General features: G+C 40.9%; 1 protein-coding gene across 2 annotated transcripts in view; it reads right to left on the minus strand.

The window, feature by feature from the left end:
• Positions 1-22,857, minus strand: part of LOC139578633 (divergent protein kinase domain 1A-like) — a 37,087-nt gene extending 14,230 nt beyond the window's left edge. The window contains exons 1-2 of one of the 2 annotated variants that reach the window (XM_071406498.1): positions 22,451-22,857; positions 22,230-22,313 (exon numbers count right to left, since the gene is read on the minus strand). In XM_071406498.1, coding sequence (XP_071262599.1) covers positions 22,230-22,313; positions 22,451-22,465 — 99 coding nt within the window. In that variant the 5' untranslated portion in view covers positions 22,466-22,857. The remainder of the gene's footprint in view (positions 1-22,229; positions 22,314-22,450) is intronic. The other variant, XM_071406499.1, reaches the window with a different exon arrangement.
• Between the last annotated feature and the right edge of the window lie 2,988 nt (positions 22,858-25,845).

Raw genomic sequence — 25,845 nt, forward strand, 5'->3', positions numbered from 1 at the left:
ACATCAGCCAGGAAGCATAGGAACTGAGAAGTGGTCTGTGGTCACCACCTGCAGAACCATTCCTTTTTTGGGGGTGTCTTACTAATTGCCTATAATTTCCACCTTTTGTCTATTCCATTTGCACAACAGCATGTGAAATTTATTGTCAATCAGTGTTGCTTCCTAAGTGGACAGTTTGATTTCACAAAAGTGTGATTGACTTGGAGTTACATTGTGTTGTTTAAAACCTTTTCTCAATATAGGGGGTGCTGTTTCAACGTTAGCATTTATCGTCTCCAAATTAAACTGCCTCATACTCAATTCTTGCTCGTACAATATGCATATTATTGTTATTATTGGATAGAAAACACTCTCTAGTTTCTATAGCCGTTTGAATTATGTCTCTGAGTGAAACAGAACTCATTCTACAGCACTTTTCCTGATATGGAGAGAGATTTCAGAAATTTTGGCCTCTGGTCCCAGGTCAGTTTTAAAGTCCCTGTAAATCCTATGAGGATACAAACACTGCCCATGCCTTCCTCTAGATGCCAGTAAGAGGTGACAATTTGAATGGAGTCGATTGCGCAATCAGGGCCTGTATAAAACGCGAAAGACCGGATGTACCGTTCTTTTCCTGCTGCGCCTGAAGCAAGATGGACGTCGGACTGGCTCTCTTTCCAAGCGTTGGTTTAGCCACTTATATATCGCCGGTCATGTTTTTACTCGTTATAGGTGTTAAAAACATCATAAGGTAGTTAATTTAAACCGTTTTATAGCAATTTATATCCGTTTAGTGCGATTTTGAGGCATTGCTTTGTGATGCACTTTGAAGCGCCGGGCACGTTTCGGGGTCCCGGTCGAACGTTAGTGGGCATTTCGACGGACAAGAGGACATCTTTCGACCAAAAGAAGATTAGATCCAAGAAAGGATACATTGCCCAAGATACTGATGGAAGAACAGCTCACAGTAAGAACTATTTATGATGATAAATCGCTGTTCTGTTGAAAAATTTTAAACGCATATATCGCCATTTTGTTATGTGTAGCTTCGCTTGGCGGACCCGGTATTGCACAGTAAGGATAATTTTAGAAATGTAAGTCAGCGATTGCATTAAGAACTAATTTGTCTTTCGATTCCTGTCAACCCTTTATTTTTTAGTCAAGTTTATGATTAGCTATCGATTAGACTAGATCACTCTCAAAGATAGCGCCCGACATTTTCAGGCCAGTTTTGCTACTATTCTCATTGTATAACCACGTTTTTTTGTGGCTAAATATGCACATTTTCGAACAAACTCTATATGTATGTTGTAATATGATGTTACAGGAGTGTCATCGGAAGAATTCTGAGAAGGTTAGTGAAAAAATTAATATATTTTGGTGATCATAACGTTATCGCTCCCCTTGCCTTGGATTCATGCTGGGGTAACGTTTGCACATGTGGTATGCTAATATAACGATTTATTGTGTTTTCACTGTAAAACGCTTAGAAAATCTGAAATATTGTCTGAATTCACAAGATCTGTGTCTTTCCATTGCTATGCTTTGTCTATTTTTATGAAATGTTTTATGATGAGTAAATTGGTAATACACGTTGCTCTCTGTATTTATTCTAGTCGAGTTGTGATGGTGGGTGCAATTGTAAACTATGATTTCTACCTGAAATATGCACATTTTTCTAACAAAAACTATCCTATACAATAAATATGTTATCAGACTGTCATCTGATGAGGTTTTTTCTTGGTTAGTGGCTATCAATATCTTTATTTGGCCGAATTGGTGATAGCTACTGGTGGAGAGAAAAAATGGTGGACAAAGAAAAATGGTGTCTTTTGCTAACGTGGTTAGCTAATAGATTTACATATTGTGTCTTCCCTGTAAAACATTTTAAAAATCAGAAATGATTGCTGGATTCACAAGAAGTGGATCTTTCATCTGGTATCTTGGACTTGTGATTGAATGATATTTAGATGCTACTATTTACTTGTGACGCTATGCTAGCTATGCTATTCAGCTTTTTTACTGGTGGGGGGTGGGGGGTGCTCCCGGATCCGGGTTTCTGACTCGGTAGAAGTTAAGTGTTCCCTTTATTTTTTTGAGCAGTGTATATATATATATATACACATACATATATATATATATATATATGAGTGAGATGTACGGAAATTGTATGTAAATTGTTATGGCTGTATTGTTTTAAAAACCTAATAATGTTGTGGGTCCATCAGACCCGCGAACATTGGGTGAATAACAAAAACACCGCACAAGGGTTAATACATTCTAAGACTGCATGATGCGACTCTAATGATGATTTGAAAAAAGTTCCATGAAAGGCATGAGCTCTGCTTTCTTTTTATGCAGGCTGCACACACTTCATCAGTCTCTCATTCTCAATTTGACAAGAATGCTTCGAATTTCCAGGCGGCATCTAAAAAATCCAGTGGTGGAAAAAGTACTGTCAGACTTAACTGTCATACTTAAGTCAAAGTAAAAAATACCTTAATAGAAAATTACTCAAGTAAAAGTCACCCAGTAAAATTATACTTGAGTAAAAGTCAAAGTATTTGGTTAAAAATATACTTAAGTATAAATCACTTCAAATTCCTTATATTAAGCAAACCAGATGGCACCATTTTCTTGTTTTTATTTTATTTACGGAAACCCAGGGGCACACTCCAACATTCAGACATCATTTACAAATGAAGCATGTGTGTTTAGTGAGTCCGCCAGATCAGAGTCAGTAGGGATGACCGTGATGTTTGGTTGTGAATGCGTGAAGTGCGTGAATTTGACTATTTTTCTGTCCTGCTAAGCATAACGAGTACTTAACGAGTACTTTTGGGTATCAAGTAAAATGTATGGAGTAAAATGTAGTAAAGTAAAAGTAGTCAAAAATATAAATAGTAAAGTACAGATACCCCAAAAAACTACTTAAGTAGTACTTTAAAGTATTTTTACTAAAGTATTTTACACCACTGAAAAAAATCCATGCCAGTGGCCGTTGTGCTGTGGTGGAAATTCAACACCAGGGACACCTAAAGCCAATCTTAAAATTATTCCCTATTTATTATCAGCAAGCTGGAGAGGTTACAACAAACTCTGCACACCATACAGGTCTATCAGAAACTCTACTGGTGTGGTCCCTGCAGTTGTCTTCTATACGGCTATACACAGACAAGTTATATTTGCATGAGTTAACATAATTAATTCATCACTACCAGTGGCTCGCACATGTGACTGACCAATACCTCACAAGGCCTTTTCTCTCTCCAAGTTGAGACCTTGAAACTGAGGTACCTCGGTTGTTCCCATAGCAATATTCTGGGCTTACTGCCAAGTTGAGGATCAGTGATAGTGACGATTCCTCCATACACAATCAGTCAGTCACCTGTATGAACCTATCTAATTAGTTATTAGAAAGTAGCATTGATTTGATACATAAACATAAAAATAGCATTGATTTGATACATAAACATACAATTTCCCTCACAGTGCCCTTGGGCTGGATATAATAATTATAATTATCTTCTCCCTGCTGCCAATCGCCTTGTTCTAAAGCACCTCTCACTCACATCTCAATTCTTATTAGCTAATGCCCGTCACGTGATTGGGTCCTTCTCACAGGCATCTCAGCTCCAAAGTAGGCTACACATGAAGACAGAAACATCGGCTTCTTATCGAATTCCATGGCTCCTATTGAAGATGTTAGAAGAACTGTCCACATTTACTTTTCGTCAGCCAACAAGATGAGTAGGCCTAATGAACAGCAAAAGCACTAGCTTTTGTCAATCTACTGTCCCCCATAGTACAAAAGTTGACCTATTCTGTTCGAGAAAGAAATATTCCCCCAAAAAACACCAAAGAACAGAACAGAATGCTCAGCTTTAGATGTTGATAAACTATTAGGCTATTTCTATACATTATGAGCACAGCAATGAGCACACGGCAGTAGGCTATAAGAGTGAATGTTCCAAAATGCAATCAATTAGATGGAAAACACCATTCTCCAAAGTGACCACAAATGTGATTATGCATGTAATGCTTTATTATAAAGGACTAGGCTACATGAGGTGTGTGACTATGATTTTTAAAATAAAATAATAATAATACCCGTGCTGTTTCTTGCCTTACTGCACATGCAGGAAATCATTCACAAGTGATAATGTCATTCATTAACATTAATACTAATATTGTCACCCATCAGACTATTCTTAATTTAATCTTATCTTTTACATATACTAAATAATATATGTGTGAAATGAGTTTTTATTTAGAATGGACAATTATCATTCACCTGTCTCGGAACAGGGGCAGCTGGGAAAAAAGACATGTCATCTATGCACTTAAATAGCGAATGGAGGATGCTTTTCCCGTGGTTCATTTTCATGCCAGCCAGATAGGTTATACTTCTGTTGTAAAGCAAAGCAGTGTGCTTAATAGTGGGAAAGTTGAGGAATAAATATAGTAGGCCTAGCTGATGGGATCTTCCTCTCTTTAATAGACGCCATCACGCAATTGCATAGCCTATAGAAATGTTGCGCAACATGAGCTCATGACGTGTTTAATTAGATTTTCGATTACATTTGCATTGATGTCAGAGTGATTAAAGGGACAATAGAGTGCTGAGGACCAGGCAGTTAGCAAGTTTGGTAGGCTACTAATGACCATCAGCAGCATCAGAACTTGGAGAAGCCAGGTACATTAAGCCAGGGACACCATGAATAAACGGTCACAGTGGAATTTGACTGCGGTCATGACTCGTGACTACCGGTGTAGCGGTAATATTGTCAGGTAACAGCCCTGGCTCTGGCATATGCTCTCTCTCCTGCCATCTTGTCATTCTTATACTCCAAATTTGTGCAGACTGATCAACACAATGTCAAGTTACATTTCTGAAGTCGTCATCCACAAGTAAAAAGTAGTCAGGTGGTAAAACCGGGTGCACCAAGGAAAAATCAGAATCATTGCTTTCTTGCACAACTTGCTGTGTGCCAGCCTGGTCTCATAGACTAGGCGTAACATAGTAAATGTAAATCCGAGACACTGAAATTAGTATGCTATGTTAGGTTCGGTATGGTCACATAAGACAGAAGGTTACTCAAGGGTGGTTGGTCGGGGTGGAAGGATGGGCATTTTAGCTCATTACCAACTTTGCAACTACTTACTACTTTTTAGCTACTTTGCAACTACTTAGCATGCTAGCTAACCCTTCCCCTAAACCTAACCTTAACCCTTTAACATTAACCCAAACCTTAACCCCTTCACCTAACCGTAACCCCTAGCCTAGCTAACGTTAGCCACCTAACTAACATTAGCAACAACAAATTGGAATGTGTAACATATCATGCATATTGGAAATTCATAACATATTGTACGAATTGAAATTCATAAAATATCATACGAATTGCAATTTGTAACATCATATGAATTGTAATTTGTAACATATGCAAAATGGATCATGGACATCCACAAATTGATACATATTATACGAAATGTAACATATCATAATGGTATGTCTCAGCAGTGTGCAGTCAAAAGAAAATGTAATGCTTGCTTACATGGTTTACTACGTCATTAAATTAGTCTGTTTTCAACAAATCAGAGGTTTTAGACTATTGTATTTTAACCAAGCAAGAGAAATAAACGTGCAATCACTACTGAGTGAATGAACAAAATCTTTTTGGAACACTTCCAGACATGTAAATGGTCTGTCGAAATCAATGTGTTAAGAACAGGATTCATATTGTAATGCAGAGGTTCACAAACAGTGGGATGCGCCTCCCCTAGCCCCCATATATACAGTATATATATATATATATATATATTTCTTTTTAAGGAACTCAGTCCGTCTTTCAACTTACTTTTAACAGTTGTAATAGTAGAATGCACAATGTGTAATTTCAAAATTTGGGTAGGGCATCATCAGTTTTCTTCTTGTCATGTCAGTCACTGCATACCTGAGAGAGCTATTTATAATATCCATATCAACTTGCCCATGTAAGCTAACGTTTTTTTAGACCATAGATTTTGTTGTTTGAGTCACTAAAATATCACATGAATACCCATTAGACAAAGCAAAAATCAATGAATTGCAAGAAAAGGAGCTTAAAACCTCAATCTGATATTTCTATATTTCTTCATTCCTTTTTTTGGGGGGGGGGGGGGGGATTTGCATGTATTGTTAGGTATTACTGCATTGTTGGAGCTAGGAACATAGGCATTTTGTTGCATTTGAGATATCATCTGCAAAATATGTGTAGGCAGCCAATAAAATTAGATTTTTTATAACTTGATATGTGCCGGGCCGCCTCTATAGCGTTGTGCAGTTTTAATGCTAATAATGCAAATTTCCTGCAGTTCTACACATTTTGCCATGACTTATGTATGCCATGTTCATATGATATCTGAGTGAGGGTGACTAATAAAAGAAATAATTTGGCCATGATTACTACAATGTTTAGATAGCTGGCTAGACTAACATACCTAGCAATCAATAAAATGTTAGCTTACATGGGCTAATTGATTGACTGTCAGTGACTGACATAACAATAGGAAAACTGCTGATGCACTACCAAATTTCGAAATTGCATGTTGTGTATTCTATTATTTATTTATTTTTTATTTGATTTATTTGATTTTATTTCACCTTTATTTAACCAGGTAGGCTAGTTGAGAACAAGTTCTCATTTGCAACTGCGACCTGGCCAAGATAAAGCAAAGCAGTTCGACACATACAACAACACAGAATTACACATGGAATAAACAAACATAAAATCAATAATACAGTAGAACAATGTATATACAGCATGTGCAAATGAGGTAGGATAAGAGAGGTAAGGCAATAAATAGGCCGTGGCAAAGTAATTACAATATAGCAATTAAACACTGGAATGGTAGGATGTGCAGAAGATGAATGTACAAGTTGAGATACTGGGGTGCAAAGGAGTAAGATAAATAAATAAATACAGTATGGGGATGAGGTAGATTGGATGGGCTATTTACAGATGAGCTATGTACAGGTGCAGTGATCTGTGAGCTGCTCTGACAGCTGGTGCTTAAAGCTAGTGAGGGAGGTAAGAGTCTCCAGCTTCAGAGATTTTTGCAGTTCGTTCCAGTCACTGGCAGCAGAGAACTGGAAGGAGAGGCGGCCAAAGGAAGAATTGGCTTTGGGGGTGACCAGTGAGATATACCTGCTGGAGCGCATGCTACGGGTGGGTGCTGCTATGGTGACCAGTGAGCTGAGATAAGGCGGGGCTTTACCTAGCAGAGACTTGTAGATGACCTGGAGCCAGTGGGTTTGGCGACGAGTATGAAGCGAGGGCCAGCCAACGAGATCATACAGGTCGCAGTGGTGGGTAGTATATGGGGCTTTGGTGACAAAACGGATGGCACTGTGATAGACTGCATCCAATTTGTTGAGTAGAGTGTTGGAGGCTATTTTGTAAATGACATCGCTGAAGTCGAGGATCGGTAGGATGGTCAGTTTTACAAGGGTATGTTTGGCAGCATGAATGAAGGATGCTTTGTTGCGAAATAGGAAGCCGATTCTAGATTTCATTTTGGATTGGAGATATTTAATGTGAGTCTGGAAGGACAGTTTACAGTCTAACCAGACACCTAGGTATTTGTAGTTGTCCACATATTCTAAGTCAGAACTGTCCAGAGTAGTGATGCTGGACGGGTGGGCAGGTGCGGGCAGCGATCAGTTGAAGAGCATGCATTTAGTCTTACTTGCATTTAAGAGCAGTTGGAGGCCACGGAAGGAGACTTGTATGACATTGAAGTTCATCTGGAGGTTATGCCAGGCATCATCAACTAGATTCAGCCGTAGGCCGATTTGTTCTTGAGCGGATGGTTGGGGGGCCGGAACACAATTACAAATCATTTGTAGACTGCAAATTAACCGCAAGAAGCCAAAACAAATACAGTATAATGTTTGACTAAAACATAAAAATGTAAAACCTTGCTTACATTTGCATACTATCACATCTCTCTTATGCGTGGGAATACTTGGGAACATATTTGTTAAATTAAATCTCTTGGAGCTGATTTCCTGGTGTTTTTACAATCTTTAATGTCCTTCAATGGAAAGAAATGTATATATAATTCATTTTATTTTAGCTCAGAAAACTTACCAAATAAAACCACTCGCGGGTCAAATTCGGCCCACGGAATGCCATTTGGGGAACCGTGTACTATGCAGTCTCTTAACAGTAAGTTGAGACCCCACTTCTTAAAAACTACAAATATATATTTTGGGGGGTGGCAGGCCAAACGAAACATCGCCACGGGCCTGGGAAGATTGAGCCCCAGTTTAGTCGTCCCTGATCTAGATCATGTTTGAACATGCACAGAGGAGTAAATATCATAAAATGCTGAAAATGTTGGATATGTAGGCTAAGTATTACCCCACCTTTATGTTGCAATAAGGATCAATCATATTATCAAGGAAGTACGAATGTGAAGTTGAGAAATATGGCACAAATCTTTATAGAAGACATGACTAGAAATAGTCTTGTGTAAATACTTAAGATCAGTAGCATTTTGGAATATTGAAAGCAGGAGAATCACTGAGCACTACAGGGATTTCCAGTCATTTTAATAAGCAGGCTGGTCTAGTACCAGTAGTCTAGTTATCCAATGAATGAATGAATGGATATAAATAGCTCCATCACTGGGGGGGCATCATGAAATATGCAAGTTTAAGTGAGATTAAGTATGATAACAATTATGCAAAATAGATGAGGTGAGAGACAGATAACACACACACATTGTTTTGTCAGGCTGTGATACGTGAGATTCATAGAAAGAGAAAACGATTCAAAAATAACACCTCTTATTGAGGGAGAGCAAGATGGAGAGAGAGGGAGAGAGGGGAGAAAGAGAGAGAGAAACAGAGTGTGTTTGGGGACAGGGAGTCAATACAGCCCTGTTAACTGACAAAGGCTGTGTCCCATACATCAGTGCGTGGATAAAATCCCTGGGGAAGCCAAGCCAGAAAAAAATGCCATATTACAACCTATGTGTTGTGATAATTGCTTTGTATACTTTATAACCTGTTAGTTCATATGCCTTGCGACATTGTTATATAGGACTAAGGCTGAGACAATAAGAAGATACAGTGGCAGAATAAATTCAACCACACCTTTGTTTCATCACAAAACCGGAGAGCAACATCTGTCTGGTGAACTACACAAAGCATATTGCATGTAACAAACAGTTACATGACCTACAGCATGGTCAAGCAAGTTAATGTTTCTGACATTTTCGGACTACCAAACAACTAATAATTAAAAACCACAGAGCGTTACCGCAAGTCGCAAAGAAAACAGGAGCTGCCTCCACTATTCCAGCTTCAACATTTTAACATCATCAAATCACCAATGCTTAGTCTAATACAGTGACAACTAAAAGATACCAAGAACAATTTAGTCCAATCAAAGTAAGTTAAATATGATATGGCTGTCCATGGTTCTGATTTTTTTATTTATTTATATATATTTGTATTTTACATTTTATCCCCTTTTCTCCCCAATTTTCGTGGTATCCAATCGCTAGTAATTACTATCTTGTCTCATCGCTACAACTCCCGTACGGGCTCGGGAGAGACGAAGGTCGAAAGCCATGCGTCCTCCGAAGCACAACCCAACCAAGCCGCACTGCTTTTTAACACAGCCGCACCAATGTGTCAGAGGAAACACCGTGCACCCGCCCCCCTCGGTTAGCGCGCACTGCGCCCGGCCCGCCACAGGAGTCGCTGGAGCGCGATGAGACAAGGATATCCCTACCGGCCAAACCCTCCCTAACCCGGACGACGCTAGGCCAATTGTGCGTCGCCCCACGGACCTCCCGGTCGCGGCCGGCTGCGACAGAGCCTGGGCCTACCACGCTCTAGACCACTGCGCCACCCGGGAGGCCCTCATGGTTCTGATTTTAGTGTGTGTGTGTGTGTTCGTGCAAGTAGAAAAAACAACATTCACTCACCCTAATTGTAGAGAAACGCCAATGCCATCCTCCTCTCTTTCATGTTGACGAAACACTCTACCACTCTGTCATACAGTACACACTTACATTTTTTGTTGTTCTAGGCTACTGGCGAAAATGCTTGCTCGCTAGCCTAACTTCCTTTTATGGGACACAGCAGAGGTTCAAACTGTGAAACCCAGTTTCTACTTTTGAATATAAAAATGTATTTTATCAAACAAAACTATGTTACATTTTATGTCTGGGACCCTTAGGATGACAAATCAGAGCAAGATTACTGAATGTAAGTACATTATTTACCTTCAGAGATAAATGTATCAAACCAGTTGCCGTGATAAGTTTTGTTGTTGTGCACTCTCCTCAAACAATAGCATTGTATTTTTTCACTGTAATAGCTACTGTAAATTGGACAGTGCAGTTAGATTAACAATAATTTAAGCTTTCTGCCTATATAAGACATGTCTATGTCCTGGAAAGTTGGCTGTTACTTACAACGTCATTCTAGTCACATTAGCGCATGTTAGCAACAACCGTCCAGGTATAGGGACACAGAGGTTAATCATTAGCCTTCTACATTTAGCTACATATTGAACTTCCATCCTCTCAGGCCAGGGGAACAATGTATGAATTTATGGTTGGATAAAATCGTTGGCCAGTACGGAGAATTATGTAGCCTAAAACCACAAGTCCAAATCCCTATCTCCATCCCATGGCTAATTTAAAAAAGGGACAGTTTTGGCTAGCTAGCTAGCCACCGGAAGAAAACAACTCAATGAGACACACAACAAGTTTCTGTCAATGACGTATGCTCTCGATGCGATGTGATCGGAGTGATATCAAATCCAAACTGGCTTCCCTTGACACTTTTTTTAAGTACACCAGGACCCTTCACAGTTGAGCTCAACGCTGATTGGCTTCCCCTGTATTCTATGCTACAGGCGGCAACAATGTCATACTCTTTTGGACCAGACAGCATCAGATAGATGGCCTACACATACAGAGAGAGAGGGGCGCTGTTTCGCTCACTTGGATGCTTTCTCCAGTGAGATACATTCAGGTTTTTGCAAATTGAAGGGAAATTATGAAACACAGAGAGACAAAAGATAAATTATTTTAAATGTTTTTTTCTTGGTAATTTTGTTGGGGAAGTCTGGCTTTCCTTGGCATCCATGAATACAGGCCAAAATGGCACCCTATTCCCTATATAGTGCACATATTTTGACCAGAGCCCAGTGCACTACTTTTGACCAGGACCCATAGGGTGTCTTTTGCACATCCTCAGAGTGTTCTTCCCATAGAATTTGGAATTAGAATCCTTACTTTAGTAATCAACAGCCCAATTGCTCTCCGTGGTAACACATGGTTAGGTACAGAGAGACAGTTACAATACTGTACAATCTACACTGAGTGTAAAAAACATTAGGAACACCTTCCAAATATTTAGTTGAACCCCCTTTTGCCCTCAAATCGTCGGGGCATGGACTCTACAAGGTGTTGAAAGCGTTCCACAGGGATGCTGGCCCATGTTGACTCCAATGTTTTCCACAGTTGTGTCAAGTTGGCTGGATTTCCTTTGGGTGGTGGACCATTCTTGATACACACGGGAAACTGTTGAGCATGGAAAAACCCAGTAGCGTTGCATTTCTTGACACACTCAAACCTGGCACCTAATACATACCCTATTCAAAGTCACTTCAATCTTTTGTCTTGTCCATTCGCCCTTTGAATGGCACACACACACAATCAATGTCTAAATTACAAGCATTTCGCTACACTCGCAAAAACATCTGCTAACCATGTGTATGTGACCAATACAATTTGATTTAAATGAAATTTACTTAAAGCTTAAAAATCCTTCTGTAACCTGTCTCTTCCCCTTAATCTACACCAATTGATGTGGATTTAACAAGTGACATCAATAAGGGATCATAGCTTTCACCTGGATTCACCTGGTCAGTCTATGTCATGGGAAGAGCAGGTGCTCCTAATGTTTGTACACTCTGTGTGTATTTTTCTGACACACTCTAAATTGTTATTGCCTTTTTTAATACTTCCTTCCTGATTAATAATGATTATACATGGTCTCTATAAATGGTCTCAGTAGGTCGATAATGGCATTACTCCAACGCAACAAACTAGCTGAGTGGAGGAATAACAGATCTTCAGCGACCCTTTCTATTCCATCTAATAATGATGACGATGTCCAAGGCTTGACAGTGATGGACTCCCCCAGCCTCTCCCTCTTTTTAAGTTCCAATTTGCTTTATTGCCATGACTCTGTCTCTCTCGCTCTCTGTATTTATTCGTCTTCTGTGCACTTCTTCTCAACTTAATACAGCACTTTGACTTTCTCCTTCCATCTCTGTCGTAATGCTTTGTGTGGATCTGTAACCACATCTCTAACTCAATTCCCTAATTTCATTACAATCATGTAGGCTAAGTGATTAGCCTACATGATTATAAGCAAAGGTGAACTGCTGCATGTTTTTTCCCCCAGGCACCTATAATGTGATGTACATTTGACAACATCACTTTCTTCTTCTAAAGATGACCCCTTATGCATATCAGGAAAAGAGAGTCTCTATAAGAACTATGTTATTAGTGATGATGCATAAGACTGGGACTGGACAGATATGCATTCACTATCCCTTTATCACCCAACCACCCACCCTCTATTAGTGACAGTAAAGATGACTCTTCTCAATCTGCCTCTCTCTCTCTCTCTCTCTCTCTCTCTCTCTCTCTCTCTCTCTCTCTCTCTCTCTCTCTCTCTCTCTCTCTCTCTCTCTCTCTCTCTCTCTCTCTCTCTCTCTCTCTCTCTCTCTCTCTCTCTCTCTCTCTCTCTCTCTCTCTCTCTCTCTCTCTCTCTCTCTCTCTCTCTCTCTCTCTCTCTCTCTCTCTCTCTCTCTCTCTCTCTCTCTCTCTCTCTCTCTCTCTCTCTCTCTCTCTCTCTCTCTCTCTCTCTCTCTTCAATGGCACTCTAACTGTAATGTCAGTCCATCACACTCATCCTCCTCCTCTTTGTCTGGGGGAGCACTTGGTCATCTCACAGTGTTGAGAGCTGTGGAGTCTATATTACTTCTGACTACTGACTAGTCACAAGTCACTGCTCTATTGTGACTGCAGGTCCAGAGCAACATCTTTTTAGCATATACTGGTCTGAGTTTCCTCTATTTTTTTTTATTTACCCTTATTTTACCAGGTAAGTTGACTGAGAACACATTCTCATTTACAGCAACAACCTGGGGAATAGTTACAGAGGAGAGGACAGCCCAGTCTGTGTGTTCTCATTGCGCCTCTCTCTGCAGTCCTAGACCTGATCAGTGGACCGAGCAGCAAGAGGTAAATACAGTGGCATCAATGTATGCCCTTTTCCTCTGTGCATGCAGGTTTTTCCATATATACTGCTGTGAAGAGTTGGTGCTTTACAGATCACAGTGTTTTCCCAGCAATAGTGCCTTGATATTACACCACAAATATTCACCAGCACCTCAACAGCGCTCCACAGGACCGACAGCTGCTCAGCATTTCAATTACAACAGAATGGTGAGTACAATACTCTACTATTCAACATGCAGGCTGATCTCTTACTCTGCCTCAGAGAGAACGAGATACACTTGACTTTGGAAGTGTTCCACAAAATAAGTTTAGTACCAGGCTACCAGCGTAATCTTCAGCTTTCCTTGTACTTTCCTGTAGCATTCCCAGGTCAAGTAATCTGAAGACCTGATACATTACACTTTGGAAATATGCCAACAAAGATGTTTAGCGTGAGCATAATCTGTGTCCTAGTGATTTTCCAGTGTTTTTTACAAACCAAAGCTGAGAGAACGCAGAAACTACACAATGTACTGTTTTCATATTGATTCTTGCGTGGGTAGGTGATGTAAATTGAATCCAACTGCAAAGCCATTATATGGACAACACTCTGAAGGAAAACACATACAGTTGAAGTCAGAAGTTTACATACACTTATGTTGGAGTCATTAAAACTCGTTTTTCAACCCCTCCACAAATTTCTTGTTAACAAACTATAGTTTTGGCAAGTCGGTTGGGACATCTACTTTGTGCATGAACAAGTAATTTTTCCACAGGCACAGCCAGAGGAGGACTGGCCACCCCTCATAGCCTGGTTCCTCTCTAGGTTTCTTCCTAGGTTTTGGCCTTTCTAGGGAATTTCTCCTAGCCACCGTGCTTCAACACCTGCATTGCTTGCTGTTTGGGGTTTTAGGCTGGGTTTCTGTACACCACTTTGATATATCAGCTGATGTAAGAAGGGCTATATAAATACATTTGATTTGTTTACAGACAGATTATTTCACTTCTAATTCACTGTATCACAATTCCAGTGGGTCAGAAGTTTACATACACTAAGGTGACTGTGCCTTTAAACAGCTTGGAAAATTCCAGAAAATTATGTCATGGCTTTAGAAGCTTCTGATAGACTAATTGACGTCATTTGAATCAATTGGAGGTGTACCTGTGGATGTATTTCAAGGTCTACCTTCAAACAGTGCCTCCTTCCTTGACATCATGGGAAAATCAGAAGAAAATCAGCCAAGACCTCAGAAAAAAATGGTAGACCTCCACAAGTCTGGTTCATCCTTGGGAGCAATTTCCAAACGCCTGAAGATACCACGTTCATCTGTACAAACAATAGTATGCAAGTATAAACACCATGGGACCACGTAGCCGTCATACCGCTAAGGAAGGAGACGTGTTCTGTCTCCTAGAGATGAACGTACTTTGGTGTGAAAAGTGCAAATCAATCCCAGAACAGCAGCAAAGGACCTTGTGAAGATGCTGGAGGAAACAGGTACAAAAGTATGTATATCCACATTAAAATGAGTCCTATATCGACATAACCTGAAAGGCCGCTCAGCAAGGAAGAAACCACTGCTCCAACACCGCCATAAAAAAGCCAGACTAGGGTTTGCAACTGCACATGGGGACAAAGATCGTACTTTTTGGAGAAATGTCCTCTGGTCTGATGAAACAAAAATAGAACTGTTTGGCCATAATGACCATCGTTATGTTTGGAGGAAAAAGGGGGAGGCTTGCAAGCCGAAGAACACCATCCCAACCATGAAGCATGGGGGTGGCAGCATCATGTTGTGGGGGTACTTTGCTGCAGGAGGGACTGGTGCACTTCACAAAATAGATGGCATCATGAGGGAGGAAAATTATGTGGATATATTGAAGCAACATCTCAAGACATCAGTCAGGAAGTTAAAGCTTGGTCGCAAATGGGTCTTCCAAATGGACAATGACCCCAAGCATACTTCCAAAGTAGTGGCAAAATGGCTTAAGGACAACAAAATCAAATTATTGGAGTGGGCATCACAAAGCCCTGACCTCAATCCTATAGAAAATTTGTGGGCAGAACTGAAAAAGCGTGTGCGAGCAAGGAGGCCTACAAACCTAACTCAGTTACACGCTCTGTCAGGAGGAATGGGCCAAAATTCATCAAATTTATTGAGGGAGGCTTGTGGAAGGCCAACCGAAACATTTGACCCCAGTTAAACAATGTAAAGGCAATCCTACCAAATACTAATTGAGTGTATGTAAACTTCTGAACCACTGGGAATGTGATGAAAAAAACAAAAGCTGAAATAAATCACTCTTACTATTATTCTGATATTTCACATTCCTAAAATAAAGTGGTGATCCTAACTGAACTAAGACAGGGAATTTTTACTTGGATTAAATGTCAGGAATTGTGAAAAACTGAGTTGAATTGTATTTGACTAAGGTGTATGTAAACTTCCGACTTCAACTGTATGTGGTTGGCCTTTAAAAATCACTGCTTTGAGGGCTTTCATTTCAACTCTGTGATGATGCATTTCTCTCTCCTATACAGGATCCCATAGGCTGCTAGTGGGGAAAGAGCAAGTGTGCATTCCAAATGGCTCTCTATTCCCTTGTATCGTGCATTAACTGCCCTATTGTCCCTGGTCAAAAGAAGTACACTTTATAGGGAGTAGGGTTCCATTTGGAACGCTGCTTGTCCTCTAAATACTGACTTTCATGCATTACATTGGACCTTGGGGTTTATCAAATCAATTGTTATTGGTCACATACACATATTTAGCAGATGTTATTGCGGGTGTAGCTAAATACTTGTGTTCCTAGCTCCAACGGTGCAGTAATATCTAACAAATCCCAACAATACACACAAATCTAAAAGTAAAACAATGGAATTAAGAAATATATAAATATTAGGACGAGCAACGTCGGAGTGGCATTGACTAAAATACAGTAGAATAGAACACAGTATATACAGTACCAGTCCAAGGTTTGGACACACCTACTCATTCAAGGGTTTTTCTTTATTTTTACAATTTTCTACATTGTAGACTAATAGTGAAGACATCAAAACTATGAAATAACACATATGGAATCATGTAGTAACCAATAAAGTATTAAACAAATCAAATTATATTTTAGATTCTTTAAAGTAGCCACCCTTTGCCTTGATGACAGCTTTGCACACTCTTGGCATTCTCTCAACCAGCTGGAATGCATTTCAATTAACAGGTGTGCCTTGTTAAAAGTTAATTTGGGGAATTTCTTTCCTTTTTAATGCATTTGAGCCAATCAGTTGTGTTGTGACAAGGTAGTGGTGGTATACAGAAGATAGCCCTATTTGGTAAAAGCCTTGAAGGTCAGTCAATCCGGAAAATGTCAAGAACTTAGACATTTTCTTCAAGTGCAGTCACAAAAAACATCAAGCGCTATGATGAAACTGGCTTTCATGAGGACCACCACAGGAAAGGAAGGACCAGAGTTACCTCTGCTGCAGAGGATAAGTTCCTTAGAGTTACCAGCCTCTGAAATTGCAGCCCAAATAAATGCTTCACGGAGTTCAAGTAACAGACACATCTCAACATCAATTATTCAGAGGAGACTGTGTGAATCAGGCCTTCATGGTCAAATTGAGGCAAAGAAACCACTACTAAAAGGACACCAAAAAGAAGAAGAGACTTGCTTGGGCCAAGAAACACAAGCAATGGACATTAGATTGGTGGAAATCTTCCTTTAGTCTGATGAGTCCAAATTTGAGATTTTTGGTTCCAACCACCGTGTTTTTGTGAGACGCAGAGTAGGTGAACGAATGATCTCTGCATGTGTGGTTCCCACCGTGAAGCATGGGGGAGGAGGTGTGATGTGTGGGGTTGCTTTGCTCGTGACACTGTCGGTGATTTACTTAGAATTCAAGGCACACTTAACCAGCATGGCTACCACAGCATTCTGCAGCGATACACCATCCCAACTGGTTTGGGCTTAGTGGGGCTATCATTTGTTTTTCAACAGGACAATGACCCAATACACCTCCTGGATGTGTAAGGGCTATTTGACCAAGAAGGAGAGTGATGGAGTGCTGCATCAGATGACCTGGCCTCCACAATCCTCCGACCTCAACCCAATTGAGATGGTTTGGGATGAGTCGGACCATAGAGTGAAGAAAAAGCACCCAAAATGTGCTCAGCATATGTGGGAACTCCTTAAAGACTGTTGGAAAAGCATTTCAGGTGAAGCTGGTTGAGAGAATGCCAAGAGTGGGCTAAGCTGTCATCAAGGCAAAGGGTGGCTACTTTGAAGAATCTAAAATATATTTTGATTTGTTTAACACTTTAAAAATAATATTAAAGAAAAAGAAAACCCCTTGACTTGTACTGGATGGACTTTCTCTCTCTCGTCAAAAGCACTGCACTATATAGGGGATACTGTGCCATTTGGGAATCACAAAGTCTCTGTGTGCATGGTGCAGGCTCTGGGAGATGTAACACTCTCTCTGTCGGTGCTGTGTGAAGGAGCTATGCACTGCCTTGGTGATCTGACTCAGCCCAATTCGAGTCAGACAGCAGGCAATAAGAAAGACCCCATCACCCCCTCCTGGATGCGGACACACCCCATCCCCAAACTGACTCAACACTGCGACAGCTTTTGGGCCAGTTGTTCACTTTTCACTTACATACTGCGTAGTTGGTTCAACAGGCCACGAACATGGAATATGTACGTTACAGTCCTCTCACATACAGTGGGGAGAACAAGTATTTGAGACACTGTCGATTTTGCAGGTTTTCCTACTTACAAAGCATGTAGAGGTCTGTAATTTTTATCATGGGTACACTTCAACTGTGAGAGACGGAATCTAAAACACAAATCCAGAAAATCACATTGTATGATTTTTTAAGTAATTAATTTGCATTTTATTGCATGACATAAGTATTTGATCACCTACCAACCAGTAAGAATTCCGTCTCTCACAGACCTGTTAGTTTTTCTTTAAGAAGCCCTCCTGTTCTCCACTCATTACCTGTATTAACTGCACCTGTTTGAACTCGTTACCTGTATAAAAGACACCTGTCCACACACTCAATCAAACAGAATCCAACCTCTCCACAATGGCCAAGACCAGAGAACTGTGTAAGGACATCAGGGATAAAATTGTAGACCTGCACAAGGCTGGGATGGGCTACAGGACAATAGGCAAGTAGCTTGGTGAGAAGGCAACAACTGTTGGTGCAATTATTAGAAAATGGAAGAAGTTCAAGATGACGGTCAATCACCCTCGGTCTGGGGCTCCATGCAAGATCTCACCTCGTGGGGCATCAATGATCGTGAGGAAGGTGAGGGATCAGCCCAGAACTACACGGCAGGACCTGGTCAATGACCTGAAGAGAGCTGGGACCACAGTCTCAAAGAAAACCATTAGTAACACACTACGCCGTCATGGATTAAAATCCTGCAGCGCACGCAAGGTCCCCCTGCTCAAGCCAGCGCATGTCCAGGCCCGTCTGAAGTTTGCCAATGACCATCTGGATGATCCAGAGGAATGGGAGAAGGTCATGTGGTCTGATGAGACAAAAATAGAGCTTTTTGGTCTAAACTCCACTCGCCATGTTTGGAGGAAGAAGAAGGATGAGTACAACCCCAAGAACACCATCCCAACCGTGAAGCATGGAGGTGGAAACATCATTATTTGGGGATGCTTTTCTGCAAAGGGGACAGGCCGACTGCACCGTATTAAGGGGAGGATGGATGGGGCCATGTATCGCGAGATCTTGGCCAACAACCTCCTTCCCTCAGTAAGAGCATTGAAGATGGGTCGTGGCTGGGTCTTCCAGCATGACAACGACCCGAAACACACAGCCAGGGCAACTAAGGAGTGGCTCCGTAAGAAGCATCTCAAGGTCCTGGAGTGGCCTAGCCAGTCTCCAGACCTGAACCCAATAGAACATTTTTGGAGGGAGCTGAAAGTCCGTATTGCCCAGCGACAGCCCCGAAACCGTAAGGATCTGGAGAAGATCTGTATGGAGGAGTGGGCCAAAATCCCTGCTGCAGTGTGTGCAAACCTGGTCAAGAACTACAGGAAACGTATGATCTCTGTAATTGCAAACAAAGGTTTCTGTACCAAATATTAAGTCCTGCTTTTCTGATGTATCAAATACTTATGTCATGCAATAAAATGCAAATTAATTACTTAAAAAACATACAATGTGATTTTCTGTATTTTTGTTTTAGATTCCGTCTCTCACAGTTGAAGTGTACCTATGATAAAAATTACAGACCTCTACATGCTTTGTAAGTAGGAAAACCTGCAAAATCGGCAGTGTATCAAATACTTGTTCTCCCCACTGTACATGCATGCAATAATACAAACACTAGCTCTCTCTTCATCTCTCACGCAGGCATGCAAACACTCACAAGCATGCATGCACAGAATAGCAGAATAGTTGTCACAACAGCAAAATGTTGCATCTTAAATAATATTGATTTCTTTTGGCTCCCACCAAGTCCACTGGGAAAAGCTTAGACCTCAGACATTGTATTGGTTCGTGAACAAACGCTGATAGAGTCATGCACTGCAGAGAATGGAAAGAAGAGCAGATTGAGAGATGGGAGCACGCAGGTGTTCCCCTGAGGAGAGAGAGCAGTGGAAAGATTAGACGTGACAGACAGCTCTTCCTTAAACCTCCCCCACATCTCTTTGAGTTCAACTACAATTGAAGAACTGACTAAAATGTTGGTAACCCAAATTCTTCCAAGAATAGACAATTTAGCATTTTGAACCATTTTCTGTCTTGTGTACGTGTTTTAGTTAGTACTGTTAAACTGTGCCAACATCAAATGTCATGATAATAACCCTCTCTAATGTTTGTTGTCTTGTGCCTTCGTCTATGTCCTATTTATATACCCATCCATATAACCTTTAAACTTTCATACCGACACAGTTCCTCAATCATATTCATGTAGGCTCGGGCCACAAGGGTATATCAGACCTGGTTCTCTCTTACTCCATAGGGATAAAACTGGTGGGTGAGCATCTGTTGTTTTAATTCCTAATAGCCGTACAAAAATAGAGCAGTGCCTGATCACACGTTCACACTGTGCCAGATAGGTGACAAATCACAGGAGACTCGCAGCCAGGGCTACGTATTTGGTGATATCAACTTCGCCATTTGGAACGCAGCCTATACGTCATTCCCAGAGTCTAACTCTGAGCGTCAAGGACTCAAGGAGCATTGGATATCAGATCTGGATGACTGAGCACAGTAAACTGGAGCCAGGATGGCAGGATTACCCCTGTCTCCTGGCAGACAGACAGGCTCCATGGAGCAGTTTTAGGAATACTTGGCTGGACCACTGAGCTCTCCGCACCCTGACAACCATGGCCTTCCACAGTGTGTAGCCTATGTGGAGGTGAAATATACAGTAGGATGACGGTGATAACTTCAGCGGCATGCAGTGCAATGTCTGATACTGTTGAATGATTTGTAATCTCTCGTGGCCGTTTACATTGGTTCCGTGTTGCCGAGATTACATTATTTGTGACATTCTTGGAAATTCTGTAGGCTACTGGGGAGTGCAGTTGTTAAACGGCGCGGAGCATAGATAAACATAATTACAAGGAATCGATATATCCTAGTAAGAATACAAGATGCCTGCTTGGGGTTTTATATACGTTTGTATGAAAATAGCTTTTCCTATGGAGTTACCAACCGGCGAGTGAAGCTGTTCCAGTCAATCTATGCCCTCATTAGGAAGAAGCAAAATGGCCTAGAAAACGGTCCGTGAGACTGAGGTGGCAGATGCACACACGCCGCACGCATGCATGCACACACAGAGAGCAAAACAAATGCAGCTCACAGTGGGACTCCTGGCTGAACAGCTCAGCAGACAGATAAGATGATAAAGCCGGGGTTTCAGGCTATGGAATAAAATACCAGGGTGCTATTTAACAGAAATACATGAATCACTGGGGGAAAATAACTACAAACATTAACCATATCTAAATAAACAACATAAGGCTTGGGCTCTGTAATTTGCAGAAAACACTATCTGCCTTGTAAAGGTTGGATCTCCTGCATGGTCTCGAGTAACTTGTGAGAAAAATGTGCCTAACTTGGGGGGAAAGGTCAGGGAAATCCAAGAATATGTAAATTAGTCATGATTCTTAGTTTGCTTGTACAGTTAAGAGCATCTACTGAATTTGTCTAGAATTGTAAAAATGTGCAAACCATTGACCAGTTATTATAGGCCTGTAGTACAGCAAGTTGACCTAATACTCATATTGAATATGTCCCAAATGGCACACTATTCCCTATAATGCAATACTTGGTCAAAGTCTAGGGCTCTGGTCAAAGTAGTGCACTATAAAGGGAATGGGGTTGAGTATAACATGAAGACAATATTTTTGATGGGAGGTAAATATGAGAGAGAGCAGCACAAGGAGCTCATACTCGGACAATGCAAATAAGAGGGCTTACAACCTAAGATTGCAAAACATATTTTTAGCTAGAAGACCCTGGGATTGAATGCAGTGCTCTAATTCATGGGAGGGAAAAAAAACCTTGTGTCCTGTCCTGTGTGAACACTGGATGATCAGCCCTGTTGCTACAGCAACGGCGAGTAGCCTACTGAATTTGACCAATGATTGCTGCTCTTGGGCACCACAAAGCATTAAGTGCCATATTGCAAATATGATCAATGATGATGATGATACTTAATTAAAAGGAACCATTTGTATCAGATGCAACAACCACACAAGCATTAATGATGACAATGACAATAATATAAAGCCCCAAAGTATAGTCTACCAAAATTTTAATATTGCAAATTAATGTATATTCAATTGTGTCCAAAAGAGAAATATAATGTTGAAAGTGCCATACTGTATCATGAATAAATCAACCTTCCAATAGTGAATAGGTGATGGTCCAACCTCGAGAAAGTATAGGAAAGATGTTCCATTGGCTTACCTGTATGTAGATAGGCTTCCTCAGCCAGACCCAAGAAAACAGACCTCTTGCCATGGCAAATAATGAACATCTCACACCACTAACCTGCCGGAGGAGCAAGAAAACCCCATAAGAAGCGAAAAAATATATACATATTATCGTATATTCTGCACAATTATTCTGCCTTCTGGTGTAGCAATAATTAACCACAGTGTTTAACAAATAATAACAGTCCGTTTTACCAAATCATTTATCATCCCCCGTCAAATAAGCTAGGTCTTTGAAGTGCGCCTCTGATGCTGCAAAACAGCATCCACTTGAACGTTATCAGCGCGCTGCAGTTGTCTTCGTACACGGTTAGACAGTGTGGGAGGGGATTGTATGGTAAAGGGGCTCATTGATAATGGTGCATACAAGTGCAGTACTGTCACAAATGTTAGCAAAAAGCTGTTGTTCGGTAGACTACCACATATACCTGAAATTCAGCATTTAAATAGTGAGTCGTGGAGAACACAGACAAAAGTGTTAAAACAGTTAAAGTAACACGCGCGTTCTGTTACTTTACAACCAATCATTAAACAGAACGCTGCATTCCTTTCATGTTGTAAACAACACAACCACTTAGAGGATAGAAGTGTGGCAGGTGAGCTTGGTTATCGACTGTTCACACGGATGTTATTTAGACTTGATTATGTCAAACTCCACAATGTCCATTGACCAAACAGGTAAGAGCAGCACATAAATATATGAATTACCCAAACTAATCAACTGCCCCCTAGCAAATAATCTACATTTACAGGTAAAAGCGTTTCTCAGCCAGTCAATCATGAATCCGCCGGCATCATTTTTATGGATATATACAAAGAAATGTCAGTTGTAACAAGGCAAAACGAAACAAAGTGCAGCTAGTTTGCAGTCTTTCCAGCTACAGTATGAAGCGATTGTGTTAGCTGTGTTGTTGGCTAGCTCCTCTGAACAACAGTGTCCTGACGAGAGAACACACTTTCTATGCGAGGCGAAATCGCGCCTCATTATCTCATTGTTATGGATGTATCCAAATAAATGTCTCTGTAAAACAGCTTAAACAAATTCAAATGCAGCTGATATTCTGGCTGCACTTTTTGACGTGACTGCAAATTAGCCATAGTTGGCTAGCTAGCTAGCAATAAGAATGTTGCCAGCCATGAAAATTGAACATTTAGAACGAACGACTGGGTCGCATCCATAGATGGAGAACAAAAAAAACGGAACAACTGGGTCACTTCTCTAGCAACCGAACCAATAGAACGAAGGACCAGCCGGCTTGGGTAGCAAGTCCTATCTTGTGGAAGGACTTTTTCAACATTTTGTTACTTTACAGCCTTATTCTAAAATTTATGAAATTGTTTCCCCCCTTTAGATATGTTTGTTTCCTCCCTTCGCATGTTTCCCCCTTATAAATCCACATAATGACAAAGCAAAAACAGGTTTTTAGAGAATGTATACATATATTTTTTTAAAGTATCATATTTACATAAGTATTCAGACCCTTTGCAAAGTACTTTGTTGAAGCACCTTTGGCAGTGATTGCAGCCTCGAGTCTTCTTGGGTATGATGCTACAAGCTTGGCACACCTGTATTTGGGGAGTTTCTCCCATTCTCTGCAGATTCTCTCAAACTCTGTCAGATTGCATGGGGAGCTTCGCTGCACAGCTATTTTCAGGTCTCTCCAGAGATGTTCGATCGGGTTCAAGTCCGGACTCCTGGCTGGGCCACTCAAGGACATTCAGAGACTTGTCCCGAAGCCACTCCTGCGTTGTCTTGGCTGTGTGCTTAGGGTCGTTGTCCTGTTGGAAGGTGAACCTTTGCTCCAGTCCTGAGGTCTTGAGCACTCTGGAGCAGGTTTTCATCAAGGATCTCTCTGTACTTTGTTCCATTCATCTTTCCCTCGATCCTGACTAGCCTCCCAGTCCCTGCATCTGAAAAACATCCCCACAGCATGATACTGCCACCACCATGCTTCATTGTAGGGATGGTTCCAGGTTTCCTCCAGATGTGACACTTGGCATTCAGGCCAAAAAGTTCAATCTTGGTTTCATCAGACCAGAGAATCCTGTTTCTCATGGCCAGAGAGTCCTTTAGGTGCCTTATGGCAAATTCCAAGCGGGCTGTCATGTGCCTTTTTTACTGAGGAGTGGCTTCCTTCTGGAGACACTACCATAAAGGCCTGATTGGTGGAGTGCTGCATCTCTTCTGGAAGGTATTCCCATCTCCACAGAGGAACTCTGGAGCTCTGTCAGAGTTACCATCAGGTTTTTGGTCACTTCCCTGACCAAGGCCCTTCTCCCCCGATTGCTCAGTTTGGCCGAGTGGCCAGCTCTAGGAAGAGTCTTGGTGGTTCCAAACTTCTTCCATTTAAGATTAAAGGATGCCACTGTGTTCTTGGGGACCTTCAATGCTGCAGACATTTTTTGGTACCCTTCCCCAGATCTGTGCCTCGACACAATCCAGTCTCATAACAAAGGGTCTGAATACTTATGTAAATAAGCTATTTCAGTAAAAAAAAAAATTGGTGCAACATTTTCTAAAAACCTGTTTTAGTTTTATTGTTATGAGGTATTATGTGTAGATTGAGGGGAAAAAAATTACTGAATTTATTTTAGAATAAGGCTGTGACGTAACAAAAAGTCGTGGTCTGACTACTTTCCAAAAGCACTGTATATAAACAGTACTGCCACAGCAGCATTACATTTGATAACACTTGATTTAGCCTACATCATCATCAATATTGGGTCTGGTTGGCTGATACGTGCAGCAGAGAGAGACAGAAAGACAGAGGTAAATCACAATCATAAACCACGTTTCCATCCAACCATTTCATGCAGATGAATTACTTGATGCGTAGAAAAAGTCACGACTGGGCTGATGGAAACATGAGATGCCTGTACAATTTTATAAATGCAGACAGACAATTTGTTCGTTGGGATCTTCGGTGGGATCTTTTTATGTCTATAAAATTAATTATGCGACAAATGGTGGTGGAAACGCCTTTATGTGCAAATATTGATATAATAACCATCATATCAAAGTAAACTTGGAGTCAGGCAATGATATGTTGTGTGGTCCTCCCACTACGACTTTGGGAAACCATGTAGTTTATAGAGAACCACAATATGAGTCATAATACCAATAAAATTTAGCGGTCAAACAAGGAAATGGTTCCAATTGTTTTTCCACCAGTCATTTTCCCCATAGGGAATTTTAGAAACACTTAAAATGAGGGCTATGGGAACAATGACTGGTGGAAAAGCGATTGGACACATTTCCCTGTTTGACCGCTAGGTTTTAAGGGTATTATGACACCTCCACTGTGGGGCTCTATTTGGCGACAGATTAAATAAATTATGAACTTCACAGCTGATAAATGTGCAAGGTGATGAGCTTGATGCACCTTTCCAATAAATATGGAGGATATTATTCTGGTGACATGATGATTGATGCTTGGCTGCCGTTTGAGAAATACAAATAATATTGCTCTTATCCATAATAATCTCATAATGTAGATAGTCTACCCCCACTGTATCTGCGAGCTGTAGGCTAGAGCAAATGTACCAAGACCAGAGTTTACTATATAACTCAACAGTTTTTGTGACAAAAC

The sequence above is a fragment of the Salvelinus alpinus genome, chromosome 6 (assembly GCF_045679555.1).
Source record: "Salvelinus alpinus chromosome 6, SLU_Salpinus.1, whole genome shotgun sequence".
In the NCBI taxonomy this organism is placed as follows: domain Eukaryota; kingdom Metazoa; phylum Chordata; class Actinopteri; order Salmoniformes; family Salmonidae; genus Salvelinus; species Salvelinus alpinus.